Source organism: Trichomonas vaginalis, chromosome V, assembly GCF_026262505.1.
Source record: "Trichomonas vaginalis G3 chromosome V, whole genome shotgun sequence".
In the NCBI taxonomy this organism is placed as follows: Eukaryota; Parabasalia; order Trichomonadida; family Trichomonadidae; genus Trichomonas; species Trichomonas vaginalis.
Window position 1 is genome coordinate 14,809,248 of NC_067207.1, and position 21,868 is coordinate 14,831,115.

A 21,868-nucleotide genomic window follows, 5' to 3' on the forward strand; every position below is an offset into this window, starting at 1 on the left:
GAATCTAAAAGTACAAAATCAGCTCGCGAACCTAAGATGACTGGATGGAGATATCGTTTATCAAAAAGAAACGGATATCAACTTCCTTCGGATGGTGAGTACGATTACTACGTTGTCAAAGACAGACCACAAACGCAACGTTCAGCCTTTCCAAAAGTTAATAAAGACAACGCATCCAAATCAGAAAATTCGATCAATAGTAAAAAGCAAAATTCTCAGCCGCAAATACAAAATACATCACCAAGTGGTATGAAATCTATGTATCAAAGGAAAAATATTGCAAATGAAATTCCATCTTCAGATAATCGAGGAAAAATTAAAACTACGCAGAATCTTGGCAATGACAATGTCAATTCTGAGCTACGAAATACATTTGAAAATGATCAAGACGCTTTGAAATCAATTGAACGTATTCAGTCTAAACATGATGGAAAAACAAGGGAAGAAATTCGGGCGGAAATGATTAAACAAAGAAGAAAACAGAGATTGAATTCGATCGAAAAATTCGAACATAATGAAAGCGCAATTCTCTTCGGGCCGAGCGAAAGCGACAATAATCTTGAATTAGAATGCTTTAATAGCGTAATTTCTACCGAAATCGAGATTCCTTCCCTTTCAGAAGATGATCAAAAAGATAATTCAGCCAAAAACACAATTAATCCAAAAAATCAACGAATTAGAACAGATAAAGGAAGATTTGCAGGTAATTCAAGGAAATCCAGCATCAAAAAACCAAATCATGATTTTAATTCCAATTCTTCAAAGAAATATCCGATTCGCAATAAAGGAAATAACACAATGCTCGATTCTATTGAAGAAATAGATCAACAACCCGTGAAACGTTTAGATTTAGAAAATAAAAATTTACCTCATCCGGTAAAAACTCCTCCTTTTGAGCTAAGTCCTAAAGGAAACTTAATAGCAAGGATGAAGAGATATAATGACAGCACAACTCCAGTAAATAAAGACAAAAGTATTGATAGTTTAGATTCATATCATCTTCATTCTACAAATGAACTAAATAATGATGACACAAGCCATATATCAACAACCGCAGAGAATTCTGTATCAAATCGTTCACATTACACGACTCCAAAATATCAACCACATAAAATACCAGATTCTAAGAAGAACTTAGAGAAAATCGATCCAATAGAGATGGTTAAAACACCTGATGACAGTATTCTTGACGATGAAATCATTCAATTGGCAAATGAAATTGAAGAACAACAGAAAACAGAACAACAAACACCAAACAATGAATCAAGCCTTAGGAGATCGAGATCTAAACCACGAACTACAAATAATCAACGTATAAGATTAACATCAAAAGATCTTCCAAAAGATTCAATTGATGAACTGCTCGAAAGCGTAAAACAAAGCGAATCCAACTCAAAACAAGATAACAAGAGTAAGATTTCATCAAAAACGAATGCATCAAGAAAATCTAAAAATCCATATTCACAACAAGATGATTCTCTATTTAATGACAGTTCATTTGAGAATTTCAGTTATCCAAAAGGCATCCAGAGACAGAAAACCCGTCAAATGCCAAAGAATAGTCCATATTATGCAAATGATGACGGTTTAAATAGAGTTAAATCACGACTTGCAAGTAAATTTGATACTTCAACACCTCAAAATCAATCATTCAGTAAAAATGAACAAAAAGGAAACAAAACTCCAAAATCAAATCAAAAAAGTGAAATAAATGAAGAAGATCCAATGGCTACTCCTGTTGTTGAGACCAAGAAGAAAGCAGAGAACACAACAGATCCATTTTCTACTCCTGAAGGTTCAAATGATTCAATTCAATATCACAAACCATCAAAAGAAAATGAAAAACAAAACCAGTATAAAAAAGGAAAGAAAAAAGTTGTTTTACCTGATGATGGAAACTCTGATGAATCATCACAACATTTATTTCCTGAAACAAAACAAGAAATAAATCAAAAACAAGTTAAAAATGATGAGAAATCAAAGGATTTTAAACCAAAAGAAGAAAATAAACAACAATCTCAAGAAGAAAAACCAAAGAAAGATAAAAAACCAAAAGATGAAATCAAAGAAGAAAAAGTTCCTTCAGAAGATAAAAAATCTGAAATTTCATCTCAAGAAAAAGTTAAAAATTCTTCTAAACAAGAAAATCCAGATGAAAAAGTTCCTACCGAAGATGAAGAACTGAAAAATGATAAAAAGTCAAAGGAAAACAAACAACAGTCTCAAGAAGAAAAACCAAAAAAGGACAAGAAATCTGATAAAAAATCAGAGAAATCTAAAGGTGAAATCAAAGAAGAAAAAGTTCCTACCGAAGATAAAAATTCTTCTAAAGATGAAAAACTAGAAGAAGTACCTAATGAAGAAAACAAACCGAAAAAAGATAAAAAATCAAAAGAACACAAACAAGAGAAATTAGAAGAAGAACTATCTCAAGAAAAAGAAACAGATAAAGATGACAAACAGAAAAAGGACAAAAAATCTGATAAAAATTCTTCTAAAGATGAAAAATCAGATGAAACCAAAGAAGAAAAGACAGAAAATGTTCCAGAAAAACCAAAAGAAAGTGACAAAAACAAAAAATCTGATAAAAAGTCTTCAAAAGAAAAAGAGAAACAGAAAAAGGAGAAAAAGTCAAAGAATGAGTCAGAAAAACAGAAACAAGATAAAGAAAAAGAACAAGATGCAAATTTTAGTAAAACAAAGGAACTTCCAACAAAAAATGAGATGAGTTTCAGTTTTGAATCTCCTGAGGCAGGAAAAGTTTCAATTCCTTCTTCGCTGAAAGAGAAAGAAGTTCCTCTTTTGAACATTTCTGATACTCCAATCTTTGATGCACCGCAATCACAAAGAGTTTTCACCAAAGGAGTTGTTCCTCTTCCTAAACAAGTTTTCCCTTCTCCTGTCCAGATCAACAGAGAAGAGAAATCAGAACAATCTCCACTAACAGCTGAAAAATCATTGCCTTCAGAAGACGCAGACAAACAATCTTCTCCAAAGAAATTCAACATCGAATCATCATCTCTTTATGTCGAAAGTTCTTTACCTCCTGAAGAAAAAGACAAGGAAAAGATGGAGAAAAAGAAAGACAAAGACAAGAAAGAAAAGAAGAAAGATAAGAAAGACAAAAACAAAGATAAAGAAGAAAAAGAAGACAAGAAAGAAAAGAAAGACAAGGAGCCAAAAGATGAAAACACTGAAGAAAAGAAGGATAAAAAGGAAAAGAAAGAGAAGAAGAAAGATAAAAAAGAAAAGAAGAAAGACAAAGATGACGAAGAAAAAGTTGAAAAAGAAGAAAAGGAGCTAAAGAATGATGAAAAAGTTGAAGAAAAGAAAGATAAAAAGAAAGATAAAAAGGAGAAGAAAGATAAGAAATCCAAAGAAGATAAAGATGACAAGAAAGAAAAGAAGAAAGATAAGAAAGACAAGAAACCCAAAGAAGAAAAAATCGATAATGAAAATAAAGATATTCAAGATTTATCTCAACCAGTTGAAGATAAAGAATTGAAGAATCCAGACAATGAAAAAGAAGCAGGTGATAAAGAAAAGAAAGAAAAGAAGAAAGAAGAACAGCCAGTTGAAAAGGAAAAGCAAGAAGAATTCAAACCTTCTGTTGAAGAAGAAAAGAAAGATAAGAAATCCAAAGAAGATAAGGAAGACAAGAAAAAGAAGAAAGATAAAAAGGAGAAGAAATCGAAAGATGTTGATAATAAAGAAGATAAGATTGAAAAACAAGAAGGAGATTCGAAGAAAGAAGTCAAAGATGACGAAACTAATGATAAAGAAAATAAAGAGAAAAAGAAAGACAAGAAATCGAAGAAATCTAAAGCTGAAGAAGAAAAGCTAGACAAAAAAGAGAAAAAGAAGGATCAAAAATCTGATGAAAAGAAGGCTGAAAAAGACAATTCTGAAAATAAAATCGAGCAAGAAATTCCTAACTTAATAGCTGAAGATAAATCATTAGAAAATTTGGATAAGAAAGAAGAAAAAAAGGAAGATAATACTCCTAAAGAATCTGAAAAAGAAGAGAAGAAGAAAGAGAAGAAAGAGAAGAAAGACAAAAAGAAAGATAAAAAATCAAAAGATGAAAAACCTCTTGATCAAGAAGACAACAAGGAACCATCTTCAGAAAAGGATAAAGAAATTCAAAAAGAAGATATCTTTCCAAAAGTTGAAAAAGATTCTAAAGAAAAGAAAGAGGATAAAAAGGAAAAGAAACAAAAGAAAGACAAAAAGAAGGAAGAATCAGAAGATAAAGATATCAAAGAACCAAAAGAAAATGCAAAAGAAGAGAAACAAGAAAAAGATTCTTCAAAGACAAATATTGTTTTTCCAATTATTGCTACAAAAGAAGAGCTAACTGCAGAAAAAGATCTTCAACTAAACGAAAATCTTTCATCAGAAACCAAAGAATCCCCTAAGGAACAACTTCCTGAAGAAATACCAGAATCTTCTAAGAATGAAGAGGAAAAACAATCTCCTTCAGAAAAAGAAGAAGAGAAATCTCCAGAAATTCCTGCTGAAGATAAAGAAAACAGACCTTCTGAAGTTGAAAATCCAACAGAGGAAGAAAAACCAAAAGAAGAAATTCCTTCATTAACAGAAGATATTAAAGAAGTTGCTCAACAAATTTCTTCAGAATCACAACCAGAAAAACAAGATCATGAAGAAAAAGAAATAAATCCAACCGAAGAAACTTCTAATCAAGTTGAAAAGTTGGATGATGATAATCAAAATCAAGAACCTGTTTCAGTTCAACCAATTACAGATTCAATTAAAAAAGTTGAAGAGAAAATCGAAAGCAATGAAAAGCCTTCTGAAAAAGAAGAAGAATCCAAACCAACAATTCTTCTTCTATCAGATTCGATCAAAGATGTTCAAACTAAACTTGATGAGAAAACACCAACTCCTCCAGTTTCTGACTCTCCTCAAGATACCAATGAAGAGAAACAAAAGAGATCACCAAGGAAAACTAGGAAATCTAGTTCTGCAAATTCTGCTTCTGAAGAAAATTCTTCTCCAGATGAAAAAGTTGTCTCTGTTCTTCCAATAGGAGAAACAATTAAAGAAAAAGCCGCTGAAATAGCTTCTAAAGAAAAAGAACCCGAAGAGGAAACAGCTAATGTTGAACCAAAATCAAAAGAAGAAGAACAAAAGGATGATACGAAAGAAGAGAAACAATCAACACCAGTACTTTCAATTGCCAATGTAGTTAAAGATAATCTTTCTGATATCCAAAAGGAACCAGAAGACGAAAAACAACAGAAGGAAGAAGAAAAGAGTCAACCAAATAATGCATCACCTGAAGAAAAACCAGAAACAAAAGAAATTCCTCAACTTTCTATTACAGAAGCAATCAAAGAAAATCTTGAAGAAAAACTAGAAGAACCGAAAGAAGAGAAACAAAGTCAAAAAGCCTCACCTAAAGATGAGAAAAACATATCTGTTCCTCTTACTATTTCCGATAATATTAAAGACAAAATCAACAATGAACCAGAAGAAAATGAATCAAAGAATGATTTATCAGATGATAAAGAAACAAAAGAAATTCCTCAACTTTCAATAGAAGAAGCTGCCAGAGCCAATCTGGATGATAAACCTAATAAAACAACAGAAGATAAAGAACCGAAAGAAGAAACAAAAGAAATTCCTCAGCTTTCTATTTCTGATTCAATTAAATTCAATCTCGATGAAAAACCAGATGAATCAAAAGATACAAAAGAAGAAAAAGAGGAAGAAGAAGAGAAACAAACACAAAAAGAATCTCCTAAAGAAGATAAAAACATTGTGGTTCCTCTTTCTATTTCAGAGGCAATTAAAGATAATCTCAATGATAAACAAGAAGAAATTGAATCAAAGAAAGATTCATCAGAAGAAAAAGAACCAAAAGAAATTCCTCAACTTTCAATTGAAGAGGCTGTTAAAAACAATCTTGATGAAAAATCAGACAAACAAACAGAAGAAAAAGAAAAGGATGAGAAAAATGAAACACAGAAAGAATCACCTAAAGAAGAGAAAAACATTATTGCTCCACTTTCAATTTCTGAGGCAATTAAAGATAATCTCAATGAAAAACAAATTGAACCGAAAGAGGAAAAGCCAAATGAAGAGGAAGAACAAAAGAAAGAAAATGAAGCTCCTCAACTCTCAATCACCAATGCTATCAAAGAACAAAATAAAGAACAAGATGATAACAAACCAAAAGATGAAGTTCCTGAAGAAAAACCAGAAACTAAGGAAGTTCCTCAACTTTCTATCACTGATTCAATTAAAGAAAATCTCAAAGAAAATACAGAAAAGCCAAAAGAAGAAGAAAAGAAAGATCTACCTGATGAAAAAGAAACAAAAGAAGTTCCTTCTCTTTCCATTGCTGATTCCATCAAAGAAAATATTAACAACAAACCAGAAGAGCCAAAAGAAGTCAGCAATGAAAATAAATCTCCAAGAAAGTCACCAATTCCAAGTCCAAAATCTCAACCAGAACAAAACTCAGAGGAATCAAAGAAAGATCAACCAGAAGAAAAAGCTCCAACAACTCTTTCTTTATCTGATTCAATCAAAGACAAAATCAATTCTCCAAGAGAACCAGAAACAGAAAAACAAGACAATAATTCTGGAAGAAAGACAAGAAAATCAAGTTCTGCTTCTCAACCAGAAGAAAAGCAGCAATCAGAAGTTGACGAGAAACCAACAGAAAATAATGTTGTTATTCCATTTTCTTTAACAAATTCTGTGAAAGAAAACTTGAATAAAGATGAATCAAAACCAGAAGAAGAAAAGAAAGATTTACATGAAGATAACGTTAAAGATAAAGATATTTCGCCTCTTTCTATCACAGATGCAGTTAAGAACAGCACAAATACTCCTCAAGAACCAAAGAAAAAGAATAACTCTCCAAGAAAGACAAGAAAATCAAGTGCAGCATCTCAACCAGAAGAGAAACAACAACAAGAAGAAAAAGAACCAGAAAAGAAAGAAACCGCAGTTGTTGTTCCTGTTTCTTTGACAGATTCAATAAAAGACAAACTTAAGAACGATAAAGAAGTGAATGAACAACCAAAGGAAACTGAAAATAAAGAAGAAGAGAAACCAGTTGAAGAACAAAAGAAATCAGATGAAAAAGTTGTTGCACCACTTTCTCTCACAGATTCTATCAAGAATAATTTAGAAAACGAAAAAGAAGAAAAGAAACCATCACCAAGAAAAGTCGAACCAATTAAAGATGAAGGTGAAAAACCAAAAGAAGAAAAAGACATTACAGTCCCTCTTTCTCTGTCACAAGCTCTTAAAGATAATGTTAAACCAGAAGAAAACAAAGAAAAATCTTCAGCAATTCCTGAAAAGCCTACACCAGAAAAAGAAGAAAATAAAGTTGTGCCTTCTCTTTCAATAACTGAAGCTATAAAGGAAAACACAGTTAAACCAGAAGAAACTTCAGTGAGAAAATCAGGAAGAAGGCAAAGAAAATCAAGCTCAGCAGATCCTGAAAAGAAATCAGCACCAACTTCAGCAAGAAACAAACGAAAATCAAGTTCTGCGGAACAACCTCCTGCAAACAAAGAAGAACAAAAACCAGAAGACAAGGAAACTAAAGATTCTTCATTATCATTAAAGGACCAATTAACTAAATCTCTAAATCAAAATGAAGAAAAAACAAAGGAAAAGGATTTACAATTGGAAAACAATAAAGATGAAGATAAGAAAGACAATAAAGCTGCTGTTGCTGCAGCTGTTGCAGCAGGAGTAGTTGGAGCTGCTGGTATTGCAGGAGCTGCAACTCTTCTTCACGAAAAGAATAAAGAAAAAGAAGAGATTCCTTCAGAAAAAGAAATCAAAGAGGATAAACTAAACGAATCCAATCCAGAAAATGAAAAACCAATTGAAGACAATAAAGAAACAGAAAATGTTGATAAGGACGAACCGAAAGAAGAAAAAGAAACTCCGAAGGTTGAAGAAACTCATGATGAAGTCAATGAAAAAGAGGTAAAACTGGATGAAGCTAAAGATGATTCACATGAAGAAGAAAATAAACAGACCAAACAAGCTGATCTGACTCCAACTGAGGAAGAAGAAAGCAAAGAAAAGGAATCGAAACAAGACGAAGAACCAAAAGAAGAAGAGAAGAAAGGAAAAGTTGCTGTTGCTGTAGCAGCTGGTGTTGTTGGCGCTGCTGCAGTAGCAGGAACTGCAGCTCTTCTTCATGAAAAGAACGAAGAAAAAGATGAGAATCCAGCAGATTCCCAAAATGACATCAAACCTACAAATGATCAAAATGAAGAAGAAATGCCACAAGCAATTGATGAAAACAAAAAGATCCAAGAGCCTCAGGTAGAAAAGAAAGAACCAGATCAACAAGAAAAAGCTTTCCACGTTGAAGACCAGTCAAATCAACAAAATGAAGACGAAAAACAAGATGAAGATCATCCTGAAGAAGTAAATGAACAAGATAAAGCTTTCAATATCGAAGAAAATAATGAAGCAACACCAAAAGAGGAAGAAAAACCAGATAATAAACATCGGGAAGAAGTAAATCATCAAGAAAATGAAAATCATCCTGAAGAACCAGATCAACAAGATAAAGCTTTCAATATCGAGGAAAATAATGAAGCAACACCAAATGATCTCGCTCCGGAAGAAGAAAATCAGCAAGAAAGCAAAGAAATACAAAATATTTCGCAAGAAAATGAAGAACAACCAGAAGGAAAAGATGAATCGAAGAAATCTGAAGAAACTAAAGCTGACAATCAAGATGAAAATGATAAAGAAATAAAACAAGATGAAACTCAAGAAGAAAATAAAGCTAAACAAGATGAAGAGATAAAACCTCAGGAAGAAGAAGAGATCAAAGAAAAGGAATTAAAACAAGAAGACAAATCAAAGGGTGAAGATAAGAATAAGAAAGGAAAAGTTGCAGTTGCAGCAGGAGTTGTCGGAGCAGCTGCTGTAGCCGGAACTGCCGCATATCTTCATGAAAAGAATAAAGAAAATGAAGAGAATCCAGCAGACAAAGAAGAGGAAAACAAAAACGATTCATCGAATGAAATCAAATCTTCAAATGAACAAAACAAAGATCTAACTAATAAAACAGACGAGCAAGAGCCTCAACAAGAAAAGGAAGAAACAAATCAACAAAAGGAAATTGAAGAACTTCCGAAAGATAAAGTTGATTCAAATCCATCAGAAAATGAAGTTGATGATAAAAAGGAAACTCAACCGAAGGAAGAAGTTGCAGTATCCCAGCCAGATAAAAAGAAAGAGGACATCAAAGTAGATCCAACTGCACATTCTGAAGAACAAAAAGCTGAAGAAGAATCTAAACCAGATATCAACAATCAATTAGAAAATGCTGAAGAGCAAGTTCAAAGCAAAGAACTTCCTGAACAACCAGAAAAAGAAGTTCAAGAAACTCCAAAAGACGAAGAATCAAAACCAGGTTTCAGCAATCAAGAGCAGAGTCAGGAACTTCCTGAAGATAAAACAGATACAAATCAACCAGAAAATGAAGTTCCAGAAACTCCAAAAGAAGATGAAAAAGCCGAAACTCCTTCAACTATTCCAGAAAATAAAGAGAATGACATTACTCCATTGGAAAAAGAAAATTCTAAAGAAGAAGATGAAAAGAAAGAAAAAGAAATCGATCAACATCCAGAAGAAGAACATGAGAAAGAAAAGGAACCTGAAGAAGAAGAAGATTCCAAAGACGAAGAAAAGAAAAAGAAAGGAAAAATTGCTGCAATTGCAGCTGCAGGAGTTGTTGGAGCAACTGGAGTTGCTGGTGCTGCTGTTTATCTTCATGAAAAGAACAAGAAAGATGGAGAAAATCAAGAAGGAAAAGAAGAAATTCCTGAAGACCAAACCAATGACTCCAGGGAGCCAACACCTCTACAAGACAATGTTGATGAAAAGAATGAATCAATTCCTTCAGAAAATCAAAAAGACGAAAATCAAGAAATAAATTCTCCAAATCAAGAAAAAGAAGTAACACAACAAGAAGAAAACAAAGATAGTACGGATGAAACACCAAATCAGGTACAAGAACAATCTCCTGAAGAGCATCATGAAGATAATGAACAGAAACAAGAAACTCCTAACAATGAAGACGAAAAGAATGAAGATGTTCCAATTGAATCCGAACCTCCAACTAAATCAAATGAAGAAGTTTCAAAAGATGAAACAGAATTACAAGAAAATAACAATGATGCTCACTCAAAAGAAGAAGGCCAAACACAAGATGAAGAGGCAAAACAAGAAATTCCTGAACAGAAAGATAACTCCAAAGCGGAAGAAACTCCAAATGAAACAAAAGAGGATCTTGAACAAAGAGAATTGCCTCAGAAAGAAGAAGTAACTCAACCAGAAGAAAATAATGAAAAGATTCCACAATCTATGGAGGAAGATACAAATGAACAAAAACCTGATGAGGAAAAGAACAAAGTAACTCTCAATAAAGAAGAAGAGGAAACACCTGAAACCAAAGATCTTGAAGTACCAGAAGAGAAACCAGATCTTCAAGATACAGAAAAGAAAGCTGAAGAAGAGAAACAAGAATTAAATAAAGAAGAGGAAGAAAAACATAAACCTGTTTCCGAAGATAAGAAAGAAATTCCAAATGAGGAAGAAGAGAAGAAAGAAATTCCAACTGAACAGGAACAACCTCACAAAGAAGAGGTAGAAATAAATGATGAAAAATCAACAGAAATTCCTGTCATTACAAACGTTGAGCAACCAAACGAAAAACATCAAGAAGAGGAAGAAAAGAAAGAAGATAACGTTCAACCAAATCAAGAAGAAGCTAATGAAGAAAATGTCAAAGAGAAAGACTTTGTTCAACCTCAACAAAATGTTCAACCAATTGAAGAAAAGAAAGAAACACCAATCGAAAAGGCAGAAGTTCCTCAAGAAGTTCAAAAAGATGAAGTCAAAGAAATACAGAATCAAGAAACAACAGATATTCCTCCTGAGAGTACTAAACAAAAAGATGATGATGAAGAAGAAAAGAATGAAACCAATGAGGCAGAAGAAACAAACAAAGATGAAGAGAAACCAAAAGATAATCTTGTAAAAGACGAAGAAGAGCAAAAGCAAGATACAACCGAGGAGGAAGAAAAGAAAGAGGAAACTCCTAAAGAAGAATCAAATCAGAAAGAGGAAATCATTCCTGAACAACCAGCAGAATTAAATCAGGCTGAAGTTAAAGAAGAATCACTAGAAGAAAAGAAAGAAGAGCTTGAGCAAATTCCTGAAGTTCAAAAAGAAGAAAAATCTTTAACTCCTGATGAGAAAATTAAAGAGCCAAAAGTTATTGAGAAACCCGAAGAAAAAATTGAGGAAGAAGAAACCAAAGAAGCAAATGAAGAAGAAGAAAAGAAAGAAGAACTTTCCAAGGATGATGAAGATAAGAAAGATGAAACTCCTAAAGGAGTCGCAGTTATTCCAGTAGTGCCTCAGAAAGAAGAACAAAAGCCATCACCAGAGAAAGAAGAACCTGCAAAGGAAGAAGAAGAAAAGAAAGAAGAACCAGTTAAGGAAGAAGAAGAAAAGAAAGAAGAACCAGTTAAGGAAGAAGAAGAAAAGAAAGAAGAACCAGTTAAGGAAGAAGAAGAAAAGAAAGATGGCGAAGTAATTCCAAATGAATCAAATGAAGAAATTAAGGATGAAGAACATCTAAAAGAAGAGAAACAAGATCCAAAGGAGGAAGAAGAAGTTAAAGAGAAAACGAATGAAGAGGAAGAAGTAAAAGATTCAACACAAGAAACTCAGCAAACACTTCCTAACGAAGAAGGTAAAGAAGAACCAAAAGAAGAGGAGGAAAAGAAAGAAGATGTCGCTGTTATTCCAAATGAACCTCCAAAGGAAGAGAAACAAGAACCAAAAGAGGAAGAAGAAAAGAAAGAAGTTAAAGAAACTCCAGCAGAACCCCAGAAAGAAAAAGATCTCCAGCTAAAGGAGGAAGAAGAGAAAAACGAATTACCAGAAGAAGAAGTTAAGAAAGAACCTACTTCTGAAGAAGAGGAAAAGAAAGAAGTATCTGCTGTTCAGCAAGAAGAAAATCAAGAAAAAACTCTAATAGAAGAACAAGAACCTCAAAATAAAGGAAATGACGAAACTCCCAAAGTAGTAGAGGAAGAAAAGAAAGAAGCAGAAATAATTCCTGCAGTTTCTCCAAAGGAAGAAGAAGAAAAGAAGGAACAAGCAAAGCACGAAGAGGAGGAAGAAAAGAAAGAAACAGAGCCTCTGAAAGAAGAACCAAAGCAAGAAAACATGGAGGAGGAAGAAAAGAAAGAGGAAGAGAAAAATACTCAGCCTATTGAAGAAACTCCAATGCAGCAAGAAAATCAACAAAACACGTCTAAAGAAGAAGAGGAAAAACAAGAACTTCAGAAAGAAGATGAAGCGCAAAAGGAGGAAGAAGAGAAAAAGGAAATTCCAAAGGAAGAAGAGGAAGAAAAGAAAGAAAATGAGAAAAAGGCCGCTGCTGTAGTAATTATACCAGAACAAAGAAAAGAAGAGGAGAAAAATCTTCATCAAGAAGAAGAAGATAAGAAAGAAATACCTGTTGAGGAAGAAGAGAAACAAGAAGTTGTTACTTCCGTACCTCAAACTAAGGATAAGAAACAAGCGCCAACTGAAGAGAAAGAAAAGAAAGAAGATTTGCCAAAAGAGGAAGAAGAAAAGAATGAAATTCCTAATGAAGAGGAAGAAAAGAAAGAAGTTCCAAAGGAAGAAGAAGAGGATAACAAGCAGGAGCCAAATACTCCAGAGCCAGAAAAAGATGAAAAGAAAGATACACAAGAGGAAGAAGGAGAGAAGAAAGAAATTCATCACGAAGAGGAAGAAGAAAAAGCAAAAGAGATTGCAGTTATTCCACCTGAACCGCAAATCGAGGAAAAGAAAGAACTTCCAATTGAGGAAGAAGAAAAGAAAGAGACTCTGATTGAAGAAGAGGAAAAACAGGAGAAAGTCATAGAAACTCCACAAGAGGAGGAAGAGAAAAAGGAAATTCCTACGGAAGAAGAAGAGAAGAAAGAAACAATTCTTATTCCAATCCTACCTCAAAAAGAAGAAGGGCTTCCGAATGAAGAAGAAGATAAACAAGAAGAAGTCAAAGAAACTCCAAAAGAGGAAGAACAAAAAGAACCTTCTAAAGAAGAAGAAAATAAACTAGAATCACCCGCTGCTCCAGAACCTCAAAAGGAAGAACAACTAAAAGCTGAAGAAGAAGAAAAGAAGGAAATTCCTACCGAAAAGGAAGAGAAGAAAGAAGCAATCATTCCAAATCGAAAAGAAGAAAATAAAGAAACACCAAAAGAGGAAGAAGAGAAACTAGAAGAAACAGCAACGACTGAACCTCAAAAGGAAGAAGAAAATGCTCCAATAGAAGAAGAAGAGAAGAAAGAATCTCAAAAAGAAGAGGAGAAAGCTCCAACAGAGGAAAAAGAAAAGAAGGAAACCCCCAAAGAAGAAGAGGAAAAACCAGAGGCAGTCGTAACTCCTGAACCTCAAAAGGATGAAGAAAAGATTCCAACTGAAGAAGAAGAAAAGAAAGAAGTGATTGTAACTTCTGAACCTCCAAAAGAAAAAGAACTAAAAGTTGAAGAGGAAGAAGAAAAGAAAGAAACACCAAAAGCCGAAGAGGAAGAAGAAAAGAAAGAAACACCAAAAGCAGAAGAGGAAGAAGAAAAGAAAGAACCTCAGGAAGAGGAAGAAAAGAAAGAAACACCAAAAGCCGAAGAGGAAGAAGAAAAGAAAGAACCTCAGAAAGAAGAAGAAAAGAAACCTGAGGCAGTTGTTGCTTCAGAGCCTCCAAAAGAAAAAGATCTGAAAGCAGAAGAGGAAGAAGAAAAGAAAGAAACACCAAAAGCCGAAGAGGAAGAAGAAAAGAAAGAAACACCAAAAGCAGAAGAGGAAGAAGAAAAGAAAGAACCTCAGGAAGAGGAAGAAAAGAAAGAAACACCAAAAGCCGAAGAGGAAGAAAAGAAACCTGAGGCAGTCGTTGCTTCAGAACCTCCAAAAGAAAAAGAATTTAAAGCAGAAGAGGAAGAAGAAAAGAAGGAAACAGTTGCTCCTCCGAAAGAAAAACCTCCAATGAAACGTCCTCGTCCACTTGTTCGCACAAACTCAAACAAGTCTCACTCTTCCCTGCCTCCACTTTCTCCAAGATCAGAAGCGATGCAGACACAAGAAGAGGAAGAAGAACGTCCACGTATCAACAAGAATCTTCCTCTTCTCTCTCAGTTGGCATCATCAAGGTCTCAAAGATCTTCAAGGGGAGCGATGCCTTCTCACCATGTTACTTTCAAGCCAAGAGATTACGACAAGAACATTGTTCGTCCAACAGATACTCTTGTTATGGGAAGTAACACTCTGAGATCTTTGTATCTCGGAAGTAAGAAGGTTGGCAACGGAGAAGAGACTAACTTTGCTCCGAACCATAACACTACTGATGCTTACCAAGAAATGCAAAATAAGGAATTGCAGAAAAACAAACCAAAGCATTTGTCATTTGCTTCACTACAACAGTTATCTCATATGGACACTGTTGTTAAAACTGCAATGCAGCCAGAATCAAGACCTGTATCAAGGACAAATCAGAATGATGACATTCAGCAAATTCAGAAAAAGCCTACAGGTCACAGAACACAGGTTAGAAATATTGATTGATATTAGATTTTTACTTATTTGTTATGTAAATGTATGTATGTATGTATTTAATTCCACTAAATTCATTTTTTTACCATGTATCCGAAATTGGATTATTGTGGTAGTTCGATGAAGGGCACATAAAAACATATTATTATTAAATGAGGTTTATATAAAGTACTCACAAAATCTAGATTGAGAGGCGGTCAATGACTTTTGAGGGGAAATTAACGCATGGAATTTAATATTATTTAGGTTGATATTCTTGCTTATTATTTCAGAAAAAAATCTTAAAAATTTCAATATGAAAATTGAAAGCAATTCAAAAAAATTGCTAACATGTAAATTTTAATACCCTATGCATAATTTCATATTTTGAACATTTTATATTTTTGTTTAAAACTTAAAATTTTGCGAATTTAATATAATTTATAAAATATAATACGTATATATATTTAAAATACACTAAATTTAATTGTTAATTGACGTTTTTGGGAATGAATTTTATCAAAACATGCCTGAATCCGAAAATTTGAAAGAACGAATTACACAATCATATATGTAGAATTCAAAATACAAACTTAAAGATTGTATACGTTTAAAATTATTCAGATTGTGTTTGATTTCCACTCATTCTGTTTCTTTTGAACTCTAACACTAACATTTCATGATGATTACATGATCCATTTATACATGGTTGAATTGTTCCAGATTCTACCAGAAAATCAATCCAAATTTCTCAATGCATTCATGTTGATTGGACAAAATTTAAAATTTATCAGCCTGTTTCCAGAGAAACTCATATATTCCCTAATGAAATGTAATTTTTGCTACATTTAATTCAATCAAATTTCAAAAAATTGACTGCAGAGCTTGAAAAGGTGATGAATCATGTTGTTATTAGATGTACATATTCGATTTACTATTTTCAAAAAAATGCTCAAATTTGAATAGTTTTTAGAAAATTTGGAATTACACTCCTTACATTATATATAATTAAATGTTTAAATTTTATTTATTTTTCCCTTTTAATTTTATAACGTGCTCTATCAAAACTAACCTCTCAATTGAAGGCCACAAAATCTAAGTAGTGAGGGTACACAAATTTTGTATGGAGTATGGTTCAATTTTTGAGAGCCTCACTACTTAGATTTTGTGACTACCTTATATTTAACGAGTGGCTGGGGAACTTTTATTTCCTGCCAGCCATTTAATCAAAATTTCGGGAAAAAAACTTATACAAAACAATTCGGCTGATATCATATATCTATACTTATCATATCATTTCTTAATTCAGTCAATTTTGAATAGAATTTCTCACTTCATATAACTTTTATTGAAAATTTTCAAATTGAATGATTAAAAATCGGTTATAGATTTCGTATGACATCAAGAATATTTCTCTATATAAGTCATTATGCTTAATTTATTAATTAGAAATAAAAATCAATTTCAATATTTTACGGTTTGGTCTTGAACTTTTTATCGAACATCAGTCTTATACAGTAATTAATGAAATATTTTGATAATGAAAACCTGGCAAAATCAATAAGATCAAAAGCAGATAAAAATTAATTATCAATTTATGTCATTCTAGAATTAGTATTAATGCTCAAGGGTAAAAAATTGATGGACTATCGTTGAAGGTTTAACTATAATTCTGTGTTGTAAAATATGATGAAAATGCTTCTTTTAAAATATATAACATAAATGAAACGACCTGGAATACTGCTTGGTCTCAGTATTGAATAGATTTGAATACCGTAAAAGACGATAGTTCACAAATTTTTGAATAACAAATATTGTATTTGAAAAACTATGAGATAACAAAAAACTACAAATTTTATTAACAACAAACAATTATTAATGTGTAGAGCGATATGAATATGAATGCTGGTGAGAATTTTTGCCATGATGGTGAGATGAGCATGACATACCGTGGCGAACTCTGTTGTTTGCGAACCAAACATTGATCTGATCTCTATTGAGTCCGGTTTTGTCCATCAAATCCTGCTTTTCGGAGGATGTTGGATATGGATTGCTCTGATGATTCTTCAGCCAATGCATCAATATTGAGCGTTGTGAGTCTGAGAACAATGTACGCTTGGTTTCTTTCTTCTTAGTGATGGAAATATCAATATTAATATCTGTTTCTGGAAGGCCAAAGTCCGCTGGAAAAATTGTCATCTGAGATTTATCAATGATAACTCCACGGCTCATCATCATAGAGTAGATGTCTGGAAATAGGCCATGATGATCTGAATCATAGCTATCACTGGATGAATCTGGTGTGCTGTTCTTGGATGAATACATTTTCAAAATGAGAATTGAATAGATTCAATTTTCATTTTCAATAAAGAAGTGAACATATAAAAGAAAAATGAGTCTGTATCTAGTAATGAGTAATATTTATTGATTGATATATTTTGTGAGCTGTAAAATTTGCATGATGGGTGATTTTTGAATTTATCCAATCACTTAGTTCACTTTTGAACTTTCATTTTTTCAAATATTATTAATCATTTCATTATCATATTATAAATCGATAATTTATTTTTGTTTTTCTTAAAAAGAGTTCGTTATAGTTCGAATTAATAATTTAAATATTAAATTAAATGATAATAATACATCAATTTTTTTGATTATAAAAAATCATTAATCGGTTCTTATCAAAAGGTTCTGATGGCTAATTCAATTTTTATATGACATCATCCAAATTTCTTTGCAATATAAATGAAATTGAAGAAAAATTAATTTAATATCATGCAAAATCAATCCATAATTCATTCTCAATTTTTGAATGAAAACTGATGGTTTTGTTCGTCTTTCATAGAAATAATTTTTATCAATTAGAAAAAAATATTTTTTGTTATGGATGATGAATCCCTCACTATATATTTATGTACCTCAATATAATCCCATCAATCTGATAATAACTCCCATTTTTATTATGCTCAATACATAAATATTCACAATTTACTTCTCATCTTGCTCCTACGATCATGTTTCAATACGGATGTTTAAAATTCTTCATAAAAATATCCCAAAGCTCTGTGTTGAAATTAATAATTTTGACATTTTGAATGACATAAGCTTAATCCTTCAAATATATCTTTCTTTAGGTGAGTTTTGGTATCCTATCTCAAAAATCTCAATATATTAGATGATTGAATTTCCAAAACGATAATTATATAAATTAATTTATTATATTCATCTCATGTATGCCAGTGTTATGTACGTAGTCCTAATGTTGGAGTAGTGACATAAACTCTTTTCCAAAATTAATAAACAAACATTGAACATGGATTGAAGAATTTGTATTATCAAACTATGCTATGGCATTATCATCATGTGATATTTTAATGATGAAGAGTCAGAAATGATCATTAATTTTGTCGAATCAATCAGATTTGATAAAAGTCTTGCAATCAAAAGAATGTAGTGGTCTTTTGGAGATTCTCATAATCATTTATAAATCTATCAATGTATAACAAAGTTTTCGAATTTCTTATATAATCAACTTTCTATACAGAATTATGTTGAAAAGCGTTCTAACAGTTTATCAAGAAGAAATTAACTTTCTTTTAGAACTGGAGACATGGTGTGTACCATGTTTCTTGAGAAGATTTGTGTCACAAGTCGATCGCTATGATGGCGAAGAAGATGACATTAAAAACATGACTGGCTTAATGGAAGCTTTTTGATTTCCTTTAACAGGCAAAATATACATCTTTGAAGATTTATATTTAATTATTTATGAAACTCAAATGGTTTGGAATGCTTCTAGATATCCCAAGTTCATAGATTGTGATGATTACTTTAGGTTGAGTGCCATTCGGTTCTTAGATGTTTGTATTTCTCACAATGTGTTTAAATTTTAACGAATTGGGGGCAATCCTAGATAATGATATTAAAAATATGTTTACATGGCCGATGATTGCGAATTTGAGATTAAGAGACATTTAATTTTAATTATTTCTATTAAAATTCAACATCATGTGTTTAAAGCAGCACAGATAGCTATTAATTTTGGTATTTTAAGTGTCATAAGTTCTTTCATTCCATATCACGTCCAATATGCTTTGAATGCACTTGATGTGCATTTTGAAAAGAATGTTGAACAAGATCAAGGAAAAAGCATCTATAATCATTTTAATTTCACTTTCTGCTACAAATTCCAAAGTAGCGTCTCAAAAGCACTGCTAATGATACCTTTCTCTGTCTGATCAGACCAAAATAAATTAACATAGGATAATTTTCAATGTGCAAATAATAATGTTATATGGAGCTTGATCAAGACATGAACTAACCAACGCTATTTTTGTTGATTGGAAAATTCAAAAAAAAGTGACTAATCAATACTTTACATTCATTTTTATTATCATTTATTTATCAGATAAATAATTCTAATACGATGACATATCATTGATGGATTGAGAAGAGCGGTTGGAATTTCATCGGTTCAAAAAAAAAATATGATACCATTATTCTCTGTTTTATCCGTCAGTGAAAATCGTACAGCAAGTTGTACAATTACCAATGATGGATTTAAATTAACAGATGACATTGATCTTCAAGCAGATGCTTACGCAATTTACGATGATTCAATTGATAAAAACGGCTGGTACCAATTACATGTTGTTGGTAACAAAGCAGCATCACCAATCAATATGATGAGATGTGCTGGTATTGTTGAAGGATATCTTTCACATAAAGATATTTATAATCACTTCAAACTCATTTGTGATATTAAAGGCTTCCCACGTAACGCAACCTCTGATGAAGAGCGCTATTCTGCACCATTTATTAAATTCATGAAAACAAATTACAGGTACATTGTTCAATCCATCGATGCTTATCCAGAATCTGATTATTGGACGCATGTTTCATACATCTTTGAGCAAATCAAAGGTATTAACGAAGGTTACAACTATGCTCCAAGCCACGGATACATGTCTCCTCTAGATCACTGGGTTCTTCAATCGGAAGGTGATTTAGGAGACATCACACGTCTTCTCGCCAGAAGGAAGGAGTCCTCTTCATCTGCTGGCCCAACACAACAACTCATGGCCATGGATAGTGGAGATCCAGAGTCATTAGGCGGCCATTGCACAGGTTTAATCAGAGTTCTCGATGACTACTCCGATATTTACTTCGCACATGACGCATGGAGCGATTATAGAGACCTCCACGGCCAACTTAAGGAATATTACTTCCCAATTGAAGGATTCAAGGCCAAGAGACTTTCCCTTTCTACACGCCCAGGTAAGATTTCATCATACGATGATTTCTATCTTGCTGATTCCGGTCTTATGGTTCTTGAAACAACAATGTCCATTTTCAACGAATCCTTATACGATTACGTTGATCCAAAGTCAATTTCTACATGGTTCCGTGCCGCCCTTGCCATGTGGACCACAAACAATGGCCCAGATTGGATCGAAACATTCATGAAACATAATCTCGGTACTTACAACAACCAATACGTCATTATTGATACCAACAAATTCGAGCGCTTCCAACGCCCAGGCAAGGACTTCATTTGGGTCGTTGAACAAGTTCCAGGTCCATTCTGGCAAAAAGAGGATGTAACAGAATATGTCCTCAAACAAGGCTATTGGCCATCCATCAACAAACCACACAGCAAATTCTTATTCGATTTAATGGGATATCCAGAGAAAATTAAACAAAATCCGAAAACAGCGCTTTTCTACACTTACGAGACTTCCGCCCGTTACAGACTAATGGAGCGTGAAGTTCCTTTCATCAAGGACTTCGAAACATTCAAGTCTTTCATGAGATATAACAATTGGAAGCGCGATACTTACTCCAATGGCGATGCCTCGCAGATGATCATGTCCAGATACGATCAGAGAAGACCAGGCGACATCTACGGACCAGCCAAAGCCTTCGGAGGCCTAGATACTAAAGCGGCCAAATTTACAGATTACAAGACAAAGATGATGTTCGACGCCATCGCTTCACCATCTAACGAGCACAACCCCAACTGGAAGTTCGACGACAAATTCCCAGAGGCACACGATGGATTGCCACAGGAATGGAACTTTTCGTGGGTCAGATTCCGCTCTGTCGGATACGATGCTTGCAACTTCACACAGAAGGAATGCGAGAAGGCTCCGATGTGCGGCTGGTGCATGTACAACCAGCAGTGCATGCCAGGAGACAGCCAAGGACCGTTTGAGTTCGAGTGCGACGCAGGATGGACTGTTTACCACCCAATGCAGTCTTTCGCAATCCCTGTTATCATAACAACAACTATTGTTGTATTTGTTTTCTGCGGCTTCGTGCTTGCATGCCATTTAGTAGGCAAGAGACGCCGTAATCAATAAATAAAAATAATTTATTTCTTATAAAAAAAATAATATTTTATAATGAGAATTGTAAATGTTTTCTTGTAGAATTCCGTATTCAAACTCTCTGTATGAAGATGTCTACAGCTAATTTCTTTGCCTACAACTTATTTCTAGTACTCTATCTGTTAAAAGTGCACTTGCAACTTTCTAAAATTTTCTCAAATTCTTTGGCATAAAATTATATGAGCATGCCATGCCGAGTCGTCAGAAAACTGTATATCGGCCCTTAAGATAGCCGACTCTGATGGTAAAGTAATTTTGAACGTTATATAATGTAATAAATTTTAACGCCTTTCTTTATAGTGACATTTTTTATGGTTATCAAATCATTTTAAATTTTCACAGCTGATGACTTTAAGTTTGAGTGGTTAATGTCTAAAAGGCTAGCACAGCTATAGGAGAACCAAATTGTTTATGATATTTTTGAGTTTTCCAAAAAGTGCTAAAAATACTCAATATTATCCTTCTTTCAATTTTCTATATAGGAGTTTTAAAAATTATTCCCAAATTCTTTTTCCAGAATTCCAGTTTACATATAATTAAGGATGAACATACAACCACGGATAACTTCAATATGTTTTCATTAATAAGTTTTAACCAAAATCTGCGTCCAAGCTTCTTTCTAATTCGTTCCTTACTTCAATTTTTATTTGATGCCTTCTGTAGTAAGTAAATGTAATTAATGTTACAGAAACTATGAGAATAGTTGATGAAATAACTACGCTCAATATAATAAGTAGTGTTCTGTCTTTCTTGTATTTATAGTTTTCGCATTTGTCAAGCAAATGTCCTGATAAGTCATTAAACTTTCCATCAAACGTATCATTATATTTCTTTAGATAACAATTAATAAACAT

At 33.0% G+C, this 21,868-nt stretch overlaps 3 protein-coding genes across 3 annotated transcripts; 2 read left to right on the forward strand and 1 right to left on the reverse strand.

Annotated features, from left to right (window-relative positions):
• Positions 1-36: 36 nt before the first annotated feature.
• Positions 37-14,658, forward strand: TVAGG3_0337570 (uncharacterized protein; the record flags this gene model as incomplete). The annotated part of the gene is made up of 1 exon (XM_001324132.1): positions 37-14,658. One exon carries the CDS (start codon positions 37-39, stop codon positions 14,656-14,658), a length of 14,622 nt encoding a protein of 4,873 aa, XP_001324167.1.
• Positions 14,659-16,466: 1,808 nt separating this feature from the next.
• Positions 16,467-16,950, reverse strand: TVAGG3_0337580 (DNA binding; the record flags this gene model as incomplete). The annotated part of the gene is made up of 1 exon (XM_001324131.1): positions 16,501-16,950. The coding sequence occupies one exon, from the start codon at positions 16,948-16,950 to the stop codon at positions 16,501-16,503; it is 450 nt and encodes a 149-aa protein (XP_001324166.1).
• A 2,151-nt stretch (positions 16,951-19,101) lies between these two features.
• TVAGG3_0337590 (phosphatidylinositol catabolic process) lies at positions 19,102-21,020 on the forward strand (the record flags this gene model as incomplete). The annotated part of the gene is made up of 1 exon (XM_001324130.2): positions 19,113-20,987. The coding sequence occupies one exon, from the start codon at positions 19,113-19,115 to the stop codon at positions 20,985-20,987; it is 1,875 nt and encodes a 624-aa protein (XP_001324165.1).
• Between the last annotated feature and the right edge of the window lie 848 nt (positions 21,021-21,868).